We start from the raw sequence: 17549 nt of genomic DNA, 5'->3' as shown, positions 1-17549 counted from the left end.
GGTGCTTTGGTTGGGCTGTTTACTGTTGGCTTTTTTTGGCAGTTTTTTTTTTTGATAGGGTATTACTTACTTGATTGCTGGTCTGAAGTTAACCTTGGAATTAATCTATGCTGATTTGGGGGCTGACTGCTGTTGGAGAGATGCTTGGCTCTTTTTGTTCCCTTTTTGGCTAATTGTCTCTTTTGTGGGAGAAGACTACTGTCCAGGAAGGAACAGAGGCATAGAATCAAGATCACAGGAAGTATTAGTACCGCTTTATAAAAACCCTAGTGAGACCACACCTGGAATACTGCAACCAATTTTGGTCACAGTGTTCCAGTATTTGAGCGGCTGCAAGACAAGAAACCAGGGTTGGAAACTGAGGAAAGAGAGAAGCAACCTGGAATTAAGGAGAAAGTTCCTAACAGTGAGGACAATGTCTGAGATGGTATAGATCAGGGGTAGGCAACCTCAGCTTTTATGTCTTGTGGACTTCAACTCCCAGAATTCCTCAGCCAGCAAAGCTGGCTGAGGAATTCTGGGAATTGAAGTCCACAAGTCATAAAAGAGCCGAAGCTGCCTACCCCTGGTATAGATGATTCTCTTGCTTGCGCGGGGGACTGGACTAGAAGACCTCCAAGGTCCCTTCCAGCTCTATTCTATTCTAAAAACGAAAGCATTTAGCAATGGCCCAAACAAGAAGAAACAAAAACTTCGGAGGGAAACGAAAGCCGAGCCCTGTTACTCAATCAGCATCGCTGCTGCTTTCAGATTCCCTTCTTACTTCGAGGATCCTGACGTTGCGCGGGAACACGCAAGACACCAGGATCGAGGAATCCCGGCGTGCAAAGGCCGCCGGAGCCGGCCAGGTTCTCGCAAAAGAACGTTAAAAACCGTCTTTCCCTCTCCTCGCCCCCGATTCGCCAACCCAAGTGCCAATCAAAATCCTCCGAAGCAACTCGCTCGAATCGTTCACTTATTGGTCTCTGGCTCCGACACACGTTAGCTTGAAATGTGAGAAGCGCAGGAGGAGCTCGCCTTAGCGTCGTTATTGAGTCGTCTGGAGCCACCTCCCATCCCCGCAAGAAATATGTGTGGCTTTTCAATCGATTGGCCAAGGTTGGAAATATTTGCGTCCATATTAACAATCCGATGCTTCATTGGATGGGAAGGACGCTACTCTGGAAGACTGGCATTTACGGCTGCCGTTAATTTGACGACAGCCGCCGCCTATACGGCACACGTACAAGTGTCACGTGCGTTGGTGGCGCCAAGAGGAGGGGTCTCCCTGCTGATTGGAGAAGGCTTGCCGGTTCGTCTTTTCATTGGTTGCGTAGTGTTTCAAGTTCACGCCTTCTTTACCTCCGAACAAATGACTTCAGTTTACTTTATTGCGGCTTATAAAAGCTTCTGCAGCTTCCTGGCTAAGAAAAACGGAATCCCGACCCTGGATTCCTGTCAGGGATTGGCGGACGCTTCCCGCTAGTCCCGCCTCTCGCCGGAGTATCTCATCGCCTCCTTTCCTCGTTTTGAGTCTCAGTTTCTTAAGTCCCCTTAGTGATTGGCTGTATCCCCAAGCCCCGTTCTATTCCGATTGGCTTAGTTCTCCATAGGGCACTTCCCCCCGTCTTCGTTATCAGTTCCCTCATCGTCCATTCCTTTTACTCGCTTCGTGATTGGATAAACCCATCTTCCTCCTCGCTCTTCATTGGGTGAATGTCGGCCAGGGCACCCTGGAATGCGTGCGCAACTCGGGTGGCTCTCGCTCTCGCTCTGTTTCTCGCTCCCTCTTTTACTGGAGCTGCCGCCGTCGCTGCCGCCGTCTAGGTAGGCGGGCGGGGGGGAGAGGGAGCCGCCAAGCTTTGGGCTTCCTTCCTCTCTTCCCTCCCCTCACCGTCGCTCAGTCATTGGCTGGGCGACCAGGCCGCGTCCCCCCCATTGGGGGGGAGGGGGGCCATTGTTATGGAGACAGGTTCTGGGGATCCCCCATCTCCGCCCCCTCGACCCCATGCCTCTCGTTCGGTCCTCCACGTTCTCAAGCGGAGGGCTCCGACTCCCGAGGCCTTAGAAGTGGCTACGAACGGCAGCAAGCCAGGTTTGCCTCTGGCCACAGCCAATGATGCAACAACAACCATGGATCCCGGAGAAGCCACCCTGCCAACTGGCACTACGACCCCGGCAGCACCTTGCAACGCTACAGAGGTGACATTAACCACGATGATGGCAGAGATAACCCTGGTGGCCAACAATACTGGAAAGGGGGCAGATCCTGGAGAGACGAGGTCTGAAACCCTAGCCATGGGTTCAGGAGATGGGTTTTCAGCAGACATGGGACCTGTGGTCAATTCGGTGGCTCCTGTCCTCGCTAAGGCTATCGTGAGTGACAGCGTGGGGATGTCATCATCCGTGGCTTTGCCAAGAGACGTGGTAGTGAAACCCCTACCGGTTCCACCAGCTTCACCGACGGTGATCGTGGTGGCCCCAAGTCCTATGACCCCACCGGAGAAGACTTCACCAACATCTCCAGAGGGTTTCACACCTCATGACTTTTCCGCTCCTCGGCCCCCTCAAGACATGGGTTCCCAGTCTAGTCTGGGCACTACTGCATCCAAAGTCCCTCCGGCTTCTGATACTTTGAGTTATTTAGATTCTGTTAGTCTCATGTCAGGCACGTTGGAGTCACTGACTGGTCCTGGATTCCTTGACGATGCTAGCTCTCTGGGGTCCGATTCTGAAATCAATGGACTTGCCTACCGTAAGACTGATAAATATGGCTTCCTGGGGGGCAGCCAGTATTCTATTACACTGTAAGTATTGGCACCACTATGATGGCCTTTCTATGCTGGGGAGAAGAAATGCTTTATCCCAATCAAACTAGTCTAGTGATAGGCATCACTCTCACTTGGACTAGGATGCTGATAATGGAGAGCTTCAAATTTCTGCCCTGTGGGCCACCAGCTCTTATCCTGCTGAAAGTCAACTCAGGAGAAGTAGTTGTGTCTTAAGTACTATCTTGATTACGCTGCCACTAAGTTAAAGAGTATCAGTGGTCCATTATTGATCAGATTTCTTAAATGACTTTTTTTCTAGTTTGAGAGTAGTGGCTCTGGGATATAATGTTCTGGGGAGATATAATAATGCTTCATTTTTCTGATTAGCATCCAGGAAGGAATAATGAAAAAACATCTTATTGGTTTTCAGCAAAAAACTTCCCTTTCTTCTGATCTTTCTGTACTTGTCATGCATCAAATTTGAAGGGTGACACTAACTAATTGCATTTTACTTCCTCTAATGAAGTGGACAATACTGTGCACACTATTCATTTCTGCATGGGAGGGAAGGTCCATAAATGTGAGTAGCTTGGGGCAATAGAATAGACAATTGGACTATCTCAGGTTCTTTTTCCTTAAACACTTAAATATCACATTGTAACATTGGTTCTCTGGTGTGCCAAATGAGTCATTTCTCTGCTCCATATATAGCTAAGATGTATTTCTATCCTCTTTTCCATAACTATATTTTTCCTTTTCAGTTTGCATGTTCTTCCCTTTGGTGTGAAATCAGAATCATGTCCTTGGGGGGGTGGCTTCATACATTTTTTCATTGGGATTGAGTGGCTGTATTTCTTGACTTGGCCCATAAGTGTGATGGATTTTTTTCTTTTGTTTTGAGCACCAGTAATGTAATTCCAGACTTTCTATGGTTTCTCATTGATCTGAATACTTGTTATGAAAATTGTTCCACATACTGTTCTCTTTAAGTCATCCCTATTGCAGTAACTGCATACTTTTGTAATGATGCAAAAAGAAAAGCAGCAAAAAAAAATGTACTGCTTCAGGATTTTGACTGGTCAAAACTTCAAAAAGATGAAGTCTTCTTAAAGCCAAGATTGAGTCTGATAACTATCTATCTGATATGTTTAGGCATTATAGTTTTCATGGCAATTATAGGTAAGTAGCTTGCCACTGCCTTCTGGATTTTTATTTATTTATTTTTTTTGCTTCCCAGTCTAGCCTATAATTCTGGCTTTTCACTGGGCACTGTTTCTCAGCCTTGGCAATTTGAAAATGTGTGGAAACATTGCACTAGGGTGAATATAAGCATTTCCCATCCAAATTCTTGCAGGCTTGCTTCTGCTTAATTTCTGAGCCTAGATAAATTCAGGGAGATGCTGCCTCCCATTAGATAAATTTGTAAAAGCTCTGTGCACACATCCCACAAGCCTTAATTTCAAGCAGCTTTTAAAGCTCCTGATTGTTTTAGAATCAGCTTGTGTTTCCCATGAGACTGCAGCTACAGTAATGAATTTGTGCTGAGGTTGATGCATTCTTTGTGCAGTCTGAAAAAGCACGTGTTGCCGTTCCAGAAGAGTTTTCCAGCACTGCCATTTGGAATTTGACTGTTTCTTTTCTCCTGGCTTTCTCTGCCACAGTGTCTCAACATCCTATTCAGCCAGGAAATTTAGAGTTGATTGAAAAGGTTATCATGCAGCAGTCTGGGAAGCGGTGAGCTTGTGGTCTTCGATCACAGATGCAGCATTATAACATGTACCATTTTCCACGGTCCCTGGTCCCTGAGTGGCAGGTGCCATACTACATCCAGTTAACATTTCAAACTCATATGGCTATTATAGACTGGTGACTGGAAGGGGGTATTTTTTTCCCTGTGGATCCAATCTCTTGTGGGATGTAAACACTGTGTGTGTACACATCTAGACATTGACCCATTCATTACGGTGTCCATTTGGGCACTAATGCAGAAATTCCAACAGTTGTCTCTGAAACTGATCATTCATTAAGGAAAAAGATTTGCTAACAAATGCCAACTTTTCTTATGCAGATTAGATTCAGCCCTAAGGTATTTTGAGATGCTGAAGGAAATTTCACAAATGTTTTTCTAGTTCTAGAAACCTTTAATGTCTGCCCCTTTGTCTAACAGCAGCCAGTGCTCCTTCAAGGGAAAACAGCAAACAGGTCAAGCTAATAATTACTTTCTCATGTTGTTTTTTAATTCCCAGCAGCTAGCAGGTGAAATTACTCTTCTAAAAAGGAATAGGGTACTGTGCAGACTGTACTCTGTTATAAATTGTTGCAGCTAATTGCTATTTATAAGCATTATCTCCAAATAATTGTCTCTGAACTCTTGTTTAGGTTGCCGTTAAAATAAGAGATGGAACAAACCATGCCAATTTTCGCTAAATATAAAAGTTTCTTATAGATTTACACATGTAAAAAAAAGTGTGCCTGCTGCCCATCCTGAGCCTGCTGTGAGTGCTGATATTTTTTTCTGCAGGAAAGCAGCTAATAACAAAGCATGTTAACATTATAAATTATAGTGTAGTTTTCGCTTTGTTTCAATTTCTCAGTTGGCATACGTGCTGTGGGAGGGGATGATGGTGTTTCTTTGTGGCAAGATTCTCTTTTTGGTTGTGGATTAGCTGCTATTCCTGCCTAACCATCTGTACTAACCTTATGTCGTTCTCAGCTGCTTGTGGAGTGGGACCCCTCTACAGAAAGGGTTGTTTTTTTGAGGAAAGCTGATCAGCACATCCAGAGTAACCAATAGAAAAATAATTGTAGGTTAAGAACTAAATTGGCTTACAATTGAAAAAGAGAAGGTAGTATTTAGTATTTGACTAATCTCTGGATATACTTTCCAGTTACATTCACTTTTATTCATAGCTTAAACTGGAAGAGAGGGTTAGAAAAGCAGTCTAGAATTGGGGTTTGCAGTTTACATTTAACCATCTTTCCCCCCTACCTTATTCCAATAATCAAACATTAGCTACAGCATGAGTCTGATATAATTTAGTCGTGCAATAGTATTTGCTTTTTTCCTCCGCTCACAAATCATGTTTTCTTAGCAAATATAAAAGTTTGCCTTTGCCTTCTTCCAGAATGTTCCTTGGACTTCCTGGACTAGTGTTATCACCTTGGGATTTGCTGATGGGGTCCAATTCAACTACTAAGCAGGCCTTCTCATGCTTTTGAGTCCAAATAAAATTGGCCAGGTGCTGAGACCTGGATATTGATCGCTGTGATCCAAATTACCTCTTGTCTATCTCGTGTTTATCCTTGCTTGGAAGGTTTAAGGGAGGACACGTGCTGCTAGGAAGATTTGAGTTGGCATTAATGACCAAGTCCAGGTTTGCCTCTGTGATATGATCATGGTCAGTAAGTGACCGGAGGTTGGTTGATAGGCTTCTTTAGGGCAGTGAAAGACCTGCTTAATAATGTTGGGGCATCTGCTTCTTTTGACAGAGAAAATATGCTCCACAAAAGCACCAGTCACTGCCTTCTTCCTATTGGTGTGGCTGTGGGAGAACAGTATTATTTTCGCCCACTCAGAATATTTATTTCTATGACTTTTTTTACAATCGGTCTCACCACTTCCTGTTTGGCAAGCAGCCCTTCCTGTTTTTTGCTGGGTTTTGTTAATGAGAGCCCTGCCTAGATCTTTCTTTATGATCACCATCACCCTGAGCCCCCTTGCCTGAATCTAATGAAGTTGGGTACCTTTATAATCGGATGCTACACAATTCTAGTTTTTCATATAACTAACCAAATTCTCATTGCCCCATAAGCTCTCAGGGAAGGCTCAGTGAATTGTGACTCACAGCAGGCTGAAGGCAGCTTCCTAGTTTCAGATCACACTAGCCCAGCTGCCCTGCACGTTCTTTCATGTCTTTGTTTTATTGCTAAGGTGGAGGCTATGTGTGAACCTTGTTTGTGGTGGTGATGTGCATAAGCTGATCTTGGAGGCAATAATGGGCATTGAGAAACCATAAAAAGAAACATTCAGTGAGATACTGTCAAGCAGGAAAGACCACACACACAAAACTTCGATTAAGCTGATTTATTGCTAAATGCCTGTGCATACAGATCTTCTCAAGTAAAGGTCACCACCTGGTTAGAGTTAGATAAGGCTTTTGGGGGGGGGGGTGCTGGACTTTGTAGCTTCATATGGATTTTAGGCTGATCCCTCTTTTCACTCCACCCCCAGGTTCTGCCTTTCCTTCTCCTACAGATACAGATGTATAAGGAACTGTTCTCCCATAATCCTCTTGGAACCATAAGGCAAGAGAGAGATGCCAAAAGTATAATTCAGGATTTTTTAAAAAATCATGTATAGCACCTGACTGTATGTGCGAACAGTGAAAAATGTGTTAAGTTATAGTGTCTGTAGCCTATTTAGCTAAATATAGACTAACAAAGTTTGTATGTTCAGAATGGGATGACTGCATGTTAGCTTAGAGGGCGTTTGTGACCCGTCTTGTCACAATGAACTAAGGATTGTAGACGAGAGCTTCCAAGAACTAAGACTCTGGGGGGAAAGATAGACAAGCCTTTGAGAAGTTTAATTTGCACCACTCCAAGCTTTGTCTTTTACGGTTTGAATTATTTTGCTCTCCCTTCCTCAGTCAGACAGTTTACTTTGCCTCAGCTGGTATGAAATCTCATAATATGCAGGAGAGGCTGACAGATCCATCACGTTGCATAGCTCCTTAGTCCTTCCCCTGGAGAGCAGTAAAACTTAGAATTGTGCAAGACACGACATTTGTAGCATATTTCTTAGCTCATCGTCTTCCTCAATTGCTTTTTTTGTTGCAGGGAAAGCGCCATCCCCGTGGACGTGGCCAGGCAGAGGGAACTTAAGTGGCTGGACATGTTTTCTCATTGGGACAAGTGGCTGTCACGTAGATTTCAGAAGGTGAGCAGAGATCAAGGTTAGAGACCTCTGTTCCTGGCTGATAAAGAAGAGGTTTAACTTCTGCTCGGGGGTTTTGAATTTCTGTCTTTTTACTTCACCTATTAATGATTGTTCATTTTATTGCAGGTGAAATTGCGGTGCCGGAAGGGGATTCCCTCTTCTCTCCGTGCCAAAGCATGGCAGCTACTCTCAAACAGCAAGGAGCTTTTGGATCAAAATCAGGGAAAATTTGAGGTATTTCCATGGACCCTTTGAGGCTACTAAAATAGGGAAGTTTACTGTCTTATCTTGGAGAATGCAGAATGTTGGATTTCTAATAGGTACATTTATATCCTGCTTTTCCAAAGTCAACTTATTCTGAGGTAGCTTACAAGTAATATCAAGCTGTATTAATAAACTGCAATAAAAAGCCCCTAAACGTAACAACTGGGAACTCTCCTGAATAACTGAGTGAGAAGGAAGAAGGTTGGGCTGGAACAAGCAGTGACCTGGTGTTTTTCTGGAATCCTTTCCAGAACAGCAATTGATAATCGATCCTCTGGAGCAGGATTTCTCGACCTTGGCAGCTTGAAGATGGGTGGACTTCAATTTCCAGAATTCTGGGAGTAGTTGAAGTCCACCCATCCTCAAGCCGCCAGGGTTGAGAAACACTACATAAAGGAAAAGTCTCTTAAGATAGGCTTCCGCCTCCAAATTCACCGATTTTCCTTCCTTGTTGGTTTTTTCTTTTCTGTTAGGAATTGGAGCGTCAGCCCGGTGATCCCAAATGGCTAGATGTTATTGAGAAGGACCTCCATAGGCAATTCCCTTTCCACGAGATGTTCGCAGCTCGGGGAGGCCACGGGTGAGAGAATTAAAGAAGGGATTCTTTTTATTCCAGTGCTCAGATCTCTACGATCCTTTCCTTTCTCAGAATTCATAAAACGGTTCTCCCTCTACACACTGGAGCAGCTCAACATCCCCAACTCATTTTGAAACTTTCATAAGCAAACAGATACTCCTTGATTTAACCATTGGAACTAGAATTTCCATTGCTAAACAAGGCGGTTGTTAAGTGAGCCGCACCCGATTTTATGAGCTTTCCCCCCCCCCCCCCCACGGTTATTGAGTGAATTGCCGCAGTTGTTAATCAGGTGATCATTCAGTGAATCCAACTTCCCCCCTTGACTTTGTTTGTTGGAAGCTGGCTGGGAAGGTCGCAACTGCAATCGCACGATCCTGGGGTGTTGCAACCATCATAAATACAGGCTAGCTGCCAAGGGCCTGAATTTTGATCACATGATCACGGGGAAGCTGTAAATGCAAGGACCGGTCGTAAGTCCCTTTTTTCAGTGCTGCTGTAACTGTGAACAGTTGCTAAATAAAGGGTTGTAAGTCGAGGACTACCTATATTGGGCCAGCTCTTTCTTACATTGAATTTCCTCTACCACCCCAGCTCTACACCTGCTCCTGTGTCTGACCTCTGATGTGCCTTTCTTTATCTCTAGACTTAAGATAATGGGACATAGTGTTAATCAGGAACTCACGTCTGCCATGCCACTTTTAGCTGTTTCATTAACATCCTGGCACAGGATCTGAGCAATGCTGAGCATTAACTAGCCCACAGGCCCTGTTTCTAATTAAATACCCCCAAAGAAACATAACGGAGAATTCTGCTTTCGTAGAGTTTGGTCTCGCGAACGGGGAGCTCCAATAGGGTCCAAAAGTCTAAATGAAATTAATTGCACTCCTCATCCTTCTCCATCGCAGGCAGCAGGACCTCTATCGCATCCTGAAAGCCTATACCATCTACCGGCCCGAAGAAGGTTACTGCCAAGCACAAGCACCCGTAGCTGCAGTTTTGCTGATGCATATGCCCGCAGAGGTGAGGAGCTGCTTCATTCACAATGCAGTTGCCAGTTTAGAAAGCATAGTTTCTCTGGGAAAGAACCACACTTCCTAGTTTTAATTTATATTTTCCGAATATTTTAGCAGGTCGGGGCATGTATATAAGAGTTGCTGCAGCTTGGAAGTCTTGTTTTGCACCAGGCATCCTGCTTGGTTACATGTCAGGGTCTATCCTTTTGAACTATCAGGGAACGTTACCAGTTCCAGACGCTGGGTCCAGAACATTGACAGTATCCATGTTTTCATGCAGCGTTATGCACGTATGGTGTTAACACATAACCATTACACTTTAACTGGCAGCCCTAAGGGGATCTGGGTCTGTTCTCAAATTGTGACTTTGTCTCCTCCTTTGGCTTTGCTACCAGCTCTGAGGTGTTACTTCTGTGTCACTGAAGCAACCTGGAAGCCCCAGGTTTGGGGAAAGTATAATGCAGGGGTCTTCAAACTTGGCAACTTTAAGACTTGTGGACTTCAACTCCCAGAATTCCTCAGCCAGCCAGAGCTGGCTGAGGAATTCTGGGAGTTGAAGTCCACAAGTCTTAAAGTTGCCAAGTCTGAAGGCTGCTGATATAATGCCTCTGAATTGAATTTGCTGGCTTAGTTCACCTAACTGGAACGTTTTAACCTGGAGTTTGCTGGAATGCTGGTGTGCCCTGCACCCAACTGTGGCTGCTGCGATTATCTGGGCTAAAGATTCCTTGATCTCTCTCCACAGCAAGCTTTCTGGTGCCTGGTGCAAATCTGTGAGAAATATCTTCCTGGATACTACAGTGCTGGATTGGTAAGTTTGACTGCATTCCCATAGAGAAAAGCAGTTTAGCATTCTTCATTGGGAATACCTTTTGTATTACATGTAGTCCTTGCGTAACAATCGGCCGCTTAGCAACTGTTTGAAGTTACGGTGGACCCCCCCCCCAAAAAAAAGGAATTTACAACCCATATTTGAAGTTCCGATGGCTGCGCCCTCCCTCCCCCCTCCCCCTTGCATTCATGTGATTGCCTTTTGAGTGCTTGGAAACTGGCCCACATTTATGGCCATTTGCAGTGTCCTGCAGAGACATGACTATGATTTACGATGGTTTCTGGCTGGAAAAACAGACAGTGGGTTAGCTTACTGATATGCTTAACAACAGCCGGGCATTTGCTTAAGAGCTATTGCAAAACGAAATTGTAAAATTAGGTTGGTCATGTGGATGCCTCAACTTACAACTATCATAACTTACAGCGGAAAATCTCGGCTGCATTACAGTCATAAGTTGAGGACTACCTGTACACAGAAACTTCCAGTGTAAAGATCGGGGCTAGGGGTTCCATTTCTTATTAAAATGCTGAAGATCCTGGAAATAGTAACCTGGGTGTCACCAGAAGGAAAATAGCATAACAGCTCTTTTTTTAAAAAAGGTGGATTTTTTAAAACAACCAAAATAGATGTATACAAATAAATAAGTAAACACACAGGTAGTCCTCAACTTACAACAGTTCATTTAGTGATCATTCAAACTTACAATGGCACTGAAAAAAGTGACTTATGATCATTTTTCATACTTTATGACCATTGCGACTTCCCCCAGTCGCATGATCAAAATTCAGACACTTGGCAACTGACTCATATGATGTTCACAGTGTCCTGGGGTCATGTGATCCCCTTTTGCAATCTTCCGACAAGCAAAGTCGAGGAAATCAGATTCATTTAACAACCATGTTACTAACTTACTAACACCTACAGTGATTCACTTAACAACTATGGCAAGAAAGGTCATAATACGGGGCAACATTCACAACAAATGAATCAAATTTCAACAGAAATTTTGGGCTCAATTGTGGTTGTAAATTGAGGACTACCTTGCTGGAAGCTTAACAAATCAGTTTTATTTTACACATTGTTGACTTAAAAAATAGGTTGCATTGATGAAAAATATTCATTGTTTTGGGGGGGAATTATGAATGGAAGGGTACCTGATTCAGTTGTAGCTTTCCAATCTGGCTGAAACAGATGGAATTCCCTTATTAATTTTTACAGAAATTATGGTGCTTCTCGGTATGATTTAAGGAAGACTTAGCATTATCTTTAGTAGAAGATTATGTTGTACTGGAGGATGGAACTTCCTGAAAAAGAGTGGGAAGTCCAGAGTTTGAAAAATATCCAGTAGGGCATTGAATTTGAAAACAAAAACCCCCTACCCCTTTACAGCTCTTTAAAGGAGTTCATTCCTTTTCCAGGATTGTGCAGCTGCAGAGCAGTTTTGAAAATAGATGTCTTGCCTTTAAGAAATTCCTGACAGATGCCACCTGCAAACTTTTTGCCTTCCACAGCTAGAATCTGTACTTCTTACAAAGAAATGCTCTTGTTTTTCTATCGGGCCACCTCATCTCAGTTGGTTTTTTTGGCAGGTTTCTTCTCCAACTTCTCACTTCCCCTTCTCCCCCACTCTGGGTCAACTTGAAATTTCATATTCTGTGAATGATCTTAAGACTGAGTTAAATCATGAGTTATCTGTCACGAGTAGGTCAGGTTCTGGCAGGCGTCTATTGATGGGCAAAGCTGAGCCCTGCCGTGCCTCTGAGGTCAGTCTGGTTTGTTAATTGATTGAATTGAAAGGAGCAACACAATTTTTGCCTACAGAAACTTTGAACGGTTGCAACCACTTCAGTCTTGCAGATTGTATTGGCCTTCAGGTAACCCCATCGTAAAGTTTATTTGACTTTGGTTTGGAATGTCATATGAGCCATGCTTTAGGGCTCAGTCTGGTGTCTGAACTCAGCCAGTTGTGCTGTGTTCATCAAACGGTGGCTAAGCAAACAATAGCTTGGTGCAATGTACTATTCAATTCTGCGTCTCATCTCCCCAACTTTCTTTGCTGCTCACAGAAGTTATAAACCCTATCTAGGCCTCGGAGGAGAAGATAAAAGCATTGGTGGGGGAAATACAGGCTATCACTTCCAGAGCCCCTGAATTCACTTCAGATCCCATCTGTGCTTCTTGTTCAGGAGGCAATCCAGTTAGACGGGGAGATCTTCTTTGCACTTCTCCGACGAGCGTCTCCCATCGCCTATCGTCACCTGAAGAGATACAAGATCGATCCCATCTTGTATATGACCGAGTGGTTTATGTGCATCTTCTCCCGGACCTTGCCTTGGTGCTCCGTGTTACGCGTGTGGGATATGTTTTTCTGCGAAGGTGAGCTGTGTCCTTCAATTCTCTTTGGCTTTCTGTCAAGTTCTGCATGCCTGCTTCTTCCCTTAACACAGATTCCATCAAGAAGGGAGAAAACCCACAGTGATTCTGCAATCTCCTGATTCCACACACACACACACCTCGAAATACTTTTAATTCACTGGATGGAGGAAAACCTACCCAACCATTATTTAAATAATCCTGGCCAGCATGTTGGCTGTCTTGATGGCTGTTTGACAAAACAAAAAAACGGGCGGAGGGAGAGAAAGAGAAGAATCATATGATGTCAAACCTAGTCTGACATAATTATTCTCGAAATGGTACTGGGGATCATTCAATATGTTTACCAGGAGAAGCTGATGAGTCAGATGTTTGTGAATTATGCATGGTATTGAAAACATGGATTTTGTCTGTCTGGGTGCGGACTGGTGCATTGTAACTTGGAATTTCATTGTATTCCACAAGGCTTGTCTTTGCAAAATGCTTGGAATGCTTGGGATAACAGCTGCAGTATTTATTTTATTCTTATTTATGTATTCAATCAAGCCCACATCAACCAAGTGACTCTGTGCTAGAACCCAGGATTATTAAATAAAAAATTGGATTATAGCAGTACGTTCAGGACAGGCCAAGTGATTCTCTGCACAGGAGCTTATTATAGAATCCTCTCTGTTCTACAGCAGTGTTTCTCAACCTTGGCAACTTTAAGATGGATGGATTTCAACTCCCAGAATTCCCCAGCCAGCTTGTCTCCCAGTTTGAGAGTCAGATTAAGATCACTTAAACCAGTGTTTTACAACCTTGGCAACATTAAGATGTGTAGACTTCAACTCCCAGAATTCCCTGCTGGTGGGGGAATTCTGGGCATTGAAGTCCAGCCATCTTAAAATTGCCAAGGTTGAGAAACACTGTTCTACAATGTAATGGTGATTACTCATTTAGTGAGCAATAAAATGCAGATTAGAATCAGGGGTAGGTGGTGCATTTTCCTAGCAGCTCGCAACATACACCTTCACAAACACCCAGAGGCCCCTGATTGGTTGCACATTGCTTAAAACGGGATGCTGGCTTTGAGAGCCAAATTCAGATAGGATTGTTTTAAAACTTTATGACATTTCTCCTTTAGTGGACTTTGGTTCCTTCACCTGCATCAATTTTGCATTTGCAACCCTACCGTTGTCCCTCTATTCTAACTTCCTGTGTCCCTTTTCTTTGATTTGGTCCTCTCTTCCTCCTCTTTATGTTCTTGCAGGAGTGAAGATAATTTTCCGGGTGGGCTTAGTGCTACTCCGGAACGCCTTGGGCTCGGTGGACAAGCTGCGATCTTGTCAAGGCATGTATGAGACAATGGAGAAATTGCGAAATCTCCCCGTTCAGGCCTTGCAGGAGGAATACTTGGTCCACGAGGTGAGAATCCCAACTTTTTTCTTTGTTGCTGTTCTTTATTTATATTGCTGCCCCGAAGTTTTCTGGCCATGTAATGGAACACGGTTTTCAAATATAATGTAAACCAGGGATGGGCAACTATGCTAACTTTGCAACCAGTGGACTTCAACTGCCAGAATCCCTGAGCCAGCCACGCTGCAGGCTACTTCGCCTGACCATTCCCTGGGCAGCATCTCTTGTCCTCTTCTCCCAAGGTCATCCCATTACACACTATTACATCATCTCACAGTTCCATTTCCCTGAGATCTTCAAGCCTGCTGAAATAAGTCACATTTTGAATTTATTAATGGATTTTAAATTCAGATACTTAGTTGGGATGCCTAATGCTTCTTGAATACCATATTTATGCAGTAATTTGAAATTGGCTGAGAAGAATATCCTTAGCTTTTCTTTAACTATGTAATAAAAAAAATACTTAGAAGGCTTTTCCTGGCTTTAATGCTGTGATGGGCACTGCTAGGTGTGTGTGTGTGTGTGTGTGTGTGTGTGTGTGTGTGTGTGTGTTTTGGGGCAATATGCTGACTCTAAATACTTAGTGCTGTAAAGCACTTTGAAGTATATAAATCTTAAGTGGTATGTATGTATGTATGTATGTATGTATGTAAAAGCAGAGGATCTCCTTTCACTGACAGGAATTTTGAATGAGATCTGCTCCTGGCTTACATGTACTTCATGACAAAGTCCTCACCTGTAGACGGGAAGATGGATCAAAAGATGCCACATGTAGTTATTCCTCCTCCTCTTTCTTTCTCCCATCTCATTCAGGTGATTAATATTCCAGTTACTGAAGCCCTCATCGAGCGAGAGAATACCACCCAGCTAAAAAAATGGCGGGAAACTCGGGGGGAGCTCCAGTACAAGCCCTCCCGCCGACTCCATGGCTCACGAGCCATCCTCGAGGAGCGCTACCGTATGAACCCTCCCCTGACCGCCAGTGCCAGCCTCCTGAGCCTCACAGGGCTAAAACACAGGGTTGCCCTAGGCAGCATCAGTGGCCCCTCCTTCTCCCCAGCTCATTCCATAAGTACCCTGGCTGAGTCCCCTTCCCCGCTCTTTCCTGCTGCCCAGAACCAGGTGGTGGTCTCTGAAGGTCTTCATGCTGCCCTGCCCTCCCCTACTGGGAACAATACCCCCTTAGGTGGCCCTAAGAAAAGCAGCAGCAGCAAAGTGGAAAAGCGGAAAGAAAAAGAACGGGAGAAGCAAGAGAAGATAGAGAAGGAGAAGCAGAAGCTGCAGAAGGAGCGGGAGAAGAAGCTGCAGAAGGAGCGGGAGAAGCAGGAAAAGGAGCGGGAGAAGAAGCAGCAGAAAGAACGAACCAAAGAGGAAGCCAAGCTAAAGAAAGAAAGAAAGATGTCTTTGAGGAAGAAAGAACCCAAATCAGCCCCTGAAGATGGAAAAGATGGGGAAACCCCAGGGGGGTCTGTGCTCCAGGACACTTATTTTTGAATAATACTGAGGGGTGGGACAACACAAGGCTGAACAACTCCCGAGGACCAAGAAGATGGTTGCCACTAGAGACATAGTGTGGTTGAAGGACCCAAAGGACCGGAGGACGTACGCCAAAGGGACTCACTATTGGACGTGGAAAACCCCCAGACTGAAGGTGAGAGAGCGTTGGAGGAGAATTACTTAGGGTCCACGTGTTTACCTCTTTCGTGTGCCTGAGATGGGCTGGAGTCCCCCATTCTGCTCTCCTCGACCGTAATGATCAGAGAGAAAAGGTCCATGGTAGCTGCTGTGCTCTATGCATGGATATGGAACTTGGTGGCCCCGTGTGAATTTCACCACAACCGACAAATGCAACTGCACTACCCTCCTCTGTTCCCTCCAAGCTGGCAGCCTAACCACGGAAGTAATTGCATTCTTAACAAGTACTTTGTACGGAACCGCCTCCTTTTACAACTCTCTAACCACTCCAGGGATGACATCACCTCCCTGAGCAGAGAGGCCAAATATGGACTCTGGCCCTTCCCCGATATTAACAGGCACGTTCTGCCATTGCAAGGTGGATTGGCCCTTTTAACATTATCGCATATTTTCCCCCAATTCTCCTCAAGCTGATGGGCTCCACAAGGCACTTAGGAAACATCTCTCTCTCTCACACACACACACACACACATATAGGTACTTCCCCTTGCATGGCTTTCTACAGACTAAGCTAGCTGCCTTGTCTCCTGGCCAAATTGCCTCTCTTTTCAGAACCATTTGTTGATAGGCAGACATGGAACCAGGGTGGCTTCTTCGAGCTTGGACGTTCAGGAAAAGAGAAGCTCGGTCCTGTTACAACAATCTGTCTCAAAACCGTGGCGGGAGATTAAGGAAGCCAGGCTTGGCCAGTTGGCTATTCCTATATAAGGGATTCCTAGCAGTCAACAAGGGAGAGAAAAAAAAATATCTCAGTTTCTAGAAAAGTTTGCTGCATTGGCTCAGCAAAGAGAAGTAATTAGATTGGGTCCGAAAGAGAGGCTGCATTTTCTGGTTCTCTGTTTTTGGCATGTAGTCAAATAGTTTCAGTCAGAACAAAGAAAGGAAAAAAAAAGGTCAATTTCCTGCCCTTCAGAAATAGCTTTTGGCAGAAACATTCCTGAGAAATCTAGGAGAGTAACCTTTGTCTGACTTCTTGCTGTTTTGTCCAAAAGAGGTATTTACTTTTGGGGAGAACTTCCGTCCCCAAGAGGAGATTTGGGCAAACTCTCTCCAAATGGCTATAGCTGTAAATTATTGAAATGTTTGTTACTGGATTACATTTAGCATTTAATCCTACCCCTTAAAAACAAAAGATCCTTCTCCATTACAGAATAAATTCCTTAAGAATTAGTTTTTCACCGTCACTGATTTACTTAGATAGTAAATGAAGATAACTGAGAATGTTTTCCTATTTTAGTGCTGCTCCCCTGTCTTCACAAAAGCTACAGGGTTTCTTGAGCAGTGGCGGATAAAGCTGGTTTAAAACTGGTTTATAGCTTGTTGATGTAGATATTAACAAATACGATGCATGCTTGATTTCCTTGTCCCACAAAAATGGACCTTGAAAGCAATGTTTCTCAACCTTAGCAACTTTAACTCCCAGGATTCCCCAGCCAGCTTGGGGAATGGTTGAGGAATTCTGGGAGTTGAGGTCTTAAAAGCTGCCAGGATTGGGAAACACTGTTTTAAAGTAATTGGAATGTATTTTGCTCTAGACATTTTTTTTTCCTGTGGTTCGTTGTGCGGCCGCAATGGAGTTCTGTTTCCTTTTAAGGAACTACATGCCGATACTGCCTTGCAAACCTTTAATGGTGGAGCAGAAGGCAATTGTCAAAACTCTGGGTTTCTTCTATTCTATGCAGTGTAGGAAAATAATATTGGCAGG

At 44.2% G+C, this 17549-nt stretch overlaps 1 protein-coding gene across 1 annotated transcript; it reads left to right on the top strand.

The window, feature by feature from the left end:
* The first annotated feature begins 1941 nt into the window (after positions 1–1941).
* LOC107282742 (TBC1 domain family member 10B-like) lies at positions 1942–16287 on the top strand. Its single transcript, XM_015810560.2, has 9 exons — positions 1942–2786; positions 7590–7689; positions 7816–7923; positions 8427–8533; positions 9439–9553; positions 10292–10357; positions 12565–12754; positions 14004–14158; positions 14963–16287. Exons 1-9 carry the CDS (start codon positions 1942–1944, stop codon positions 15641–15643), a joined length of 2367 nt encoding a protein of 788 aa, XP_015666046.2. The 3' UTR covers positions 15644–16287.
* Positions 16288–17549: the final 1262 nt, after the last annotated feature.

Source organism: Protobothrops mucrosquamatus, unplaced genomic scaffold, assembly GCF_001527695.2.
Source record: "Protobothrops mucrosquamatus isolate PMUCROS unplaced genomic scaffold, P.Mucros_1.0 scaffold11, whole genome shotgun sequence".
Classification (NCBI taxonomy): Eukaryota; Metazoa; Chordata; class Lepidosauria; order Squamata; family Viperidae; genus Protobothrops; species Protobothrops mucrosquamatus.
The sequence above is the reverse complement of the archived record's forward strand: the minus strand, read 5'-3'. Positions and strand labels throughout refer to the sequence as shown.

What these genes read in the sequence shown, in the direction of transcription:
- LOC107282742 (XM_015810560.2), top strand. Translation starts at nt 1,942, where the DNA reads ATGGAGACAGGTTCTGGGGATCCCCCATCTCCGCCCCCTCGACCCCAT. An exon ending in GGATATGTTTTTCTGCGAAG is followed by an intron (nt 12,755 to 14,003) that starts GTGAGCTGTGTC and finishes ATGTTCTTGCAG; the next exon opens with GAGTGAAGATAATTTTCCGG. An exon ending in AGGAATACTTGGTCCACGAG is followed by an intron (nt 14,159 to 14,962) that starts GTGAGAATCCCA and finishes CATCTCATTCAG; the next exon opens with GTGATTAATATTCCAGTTAC.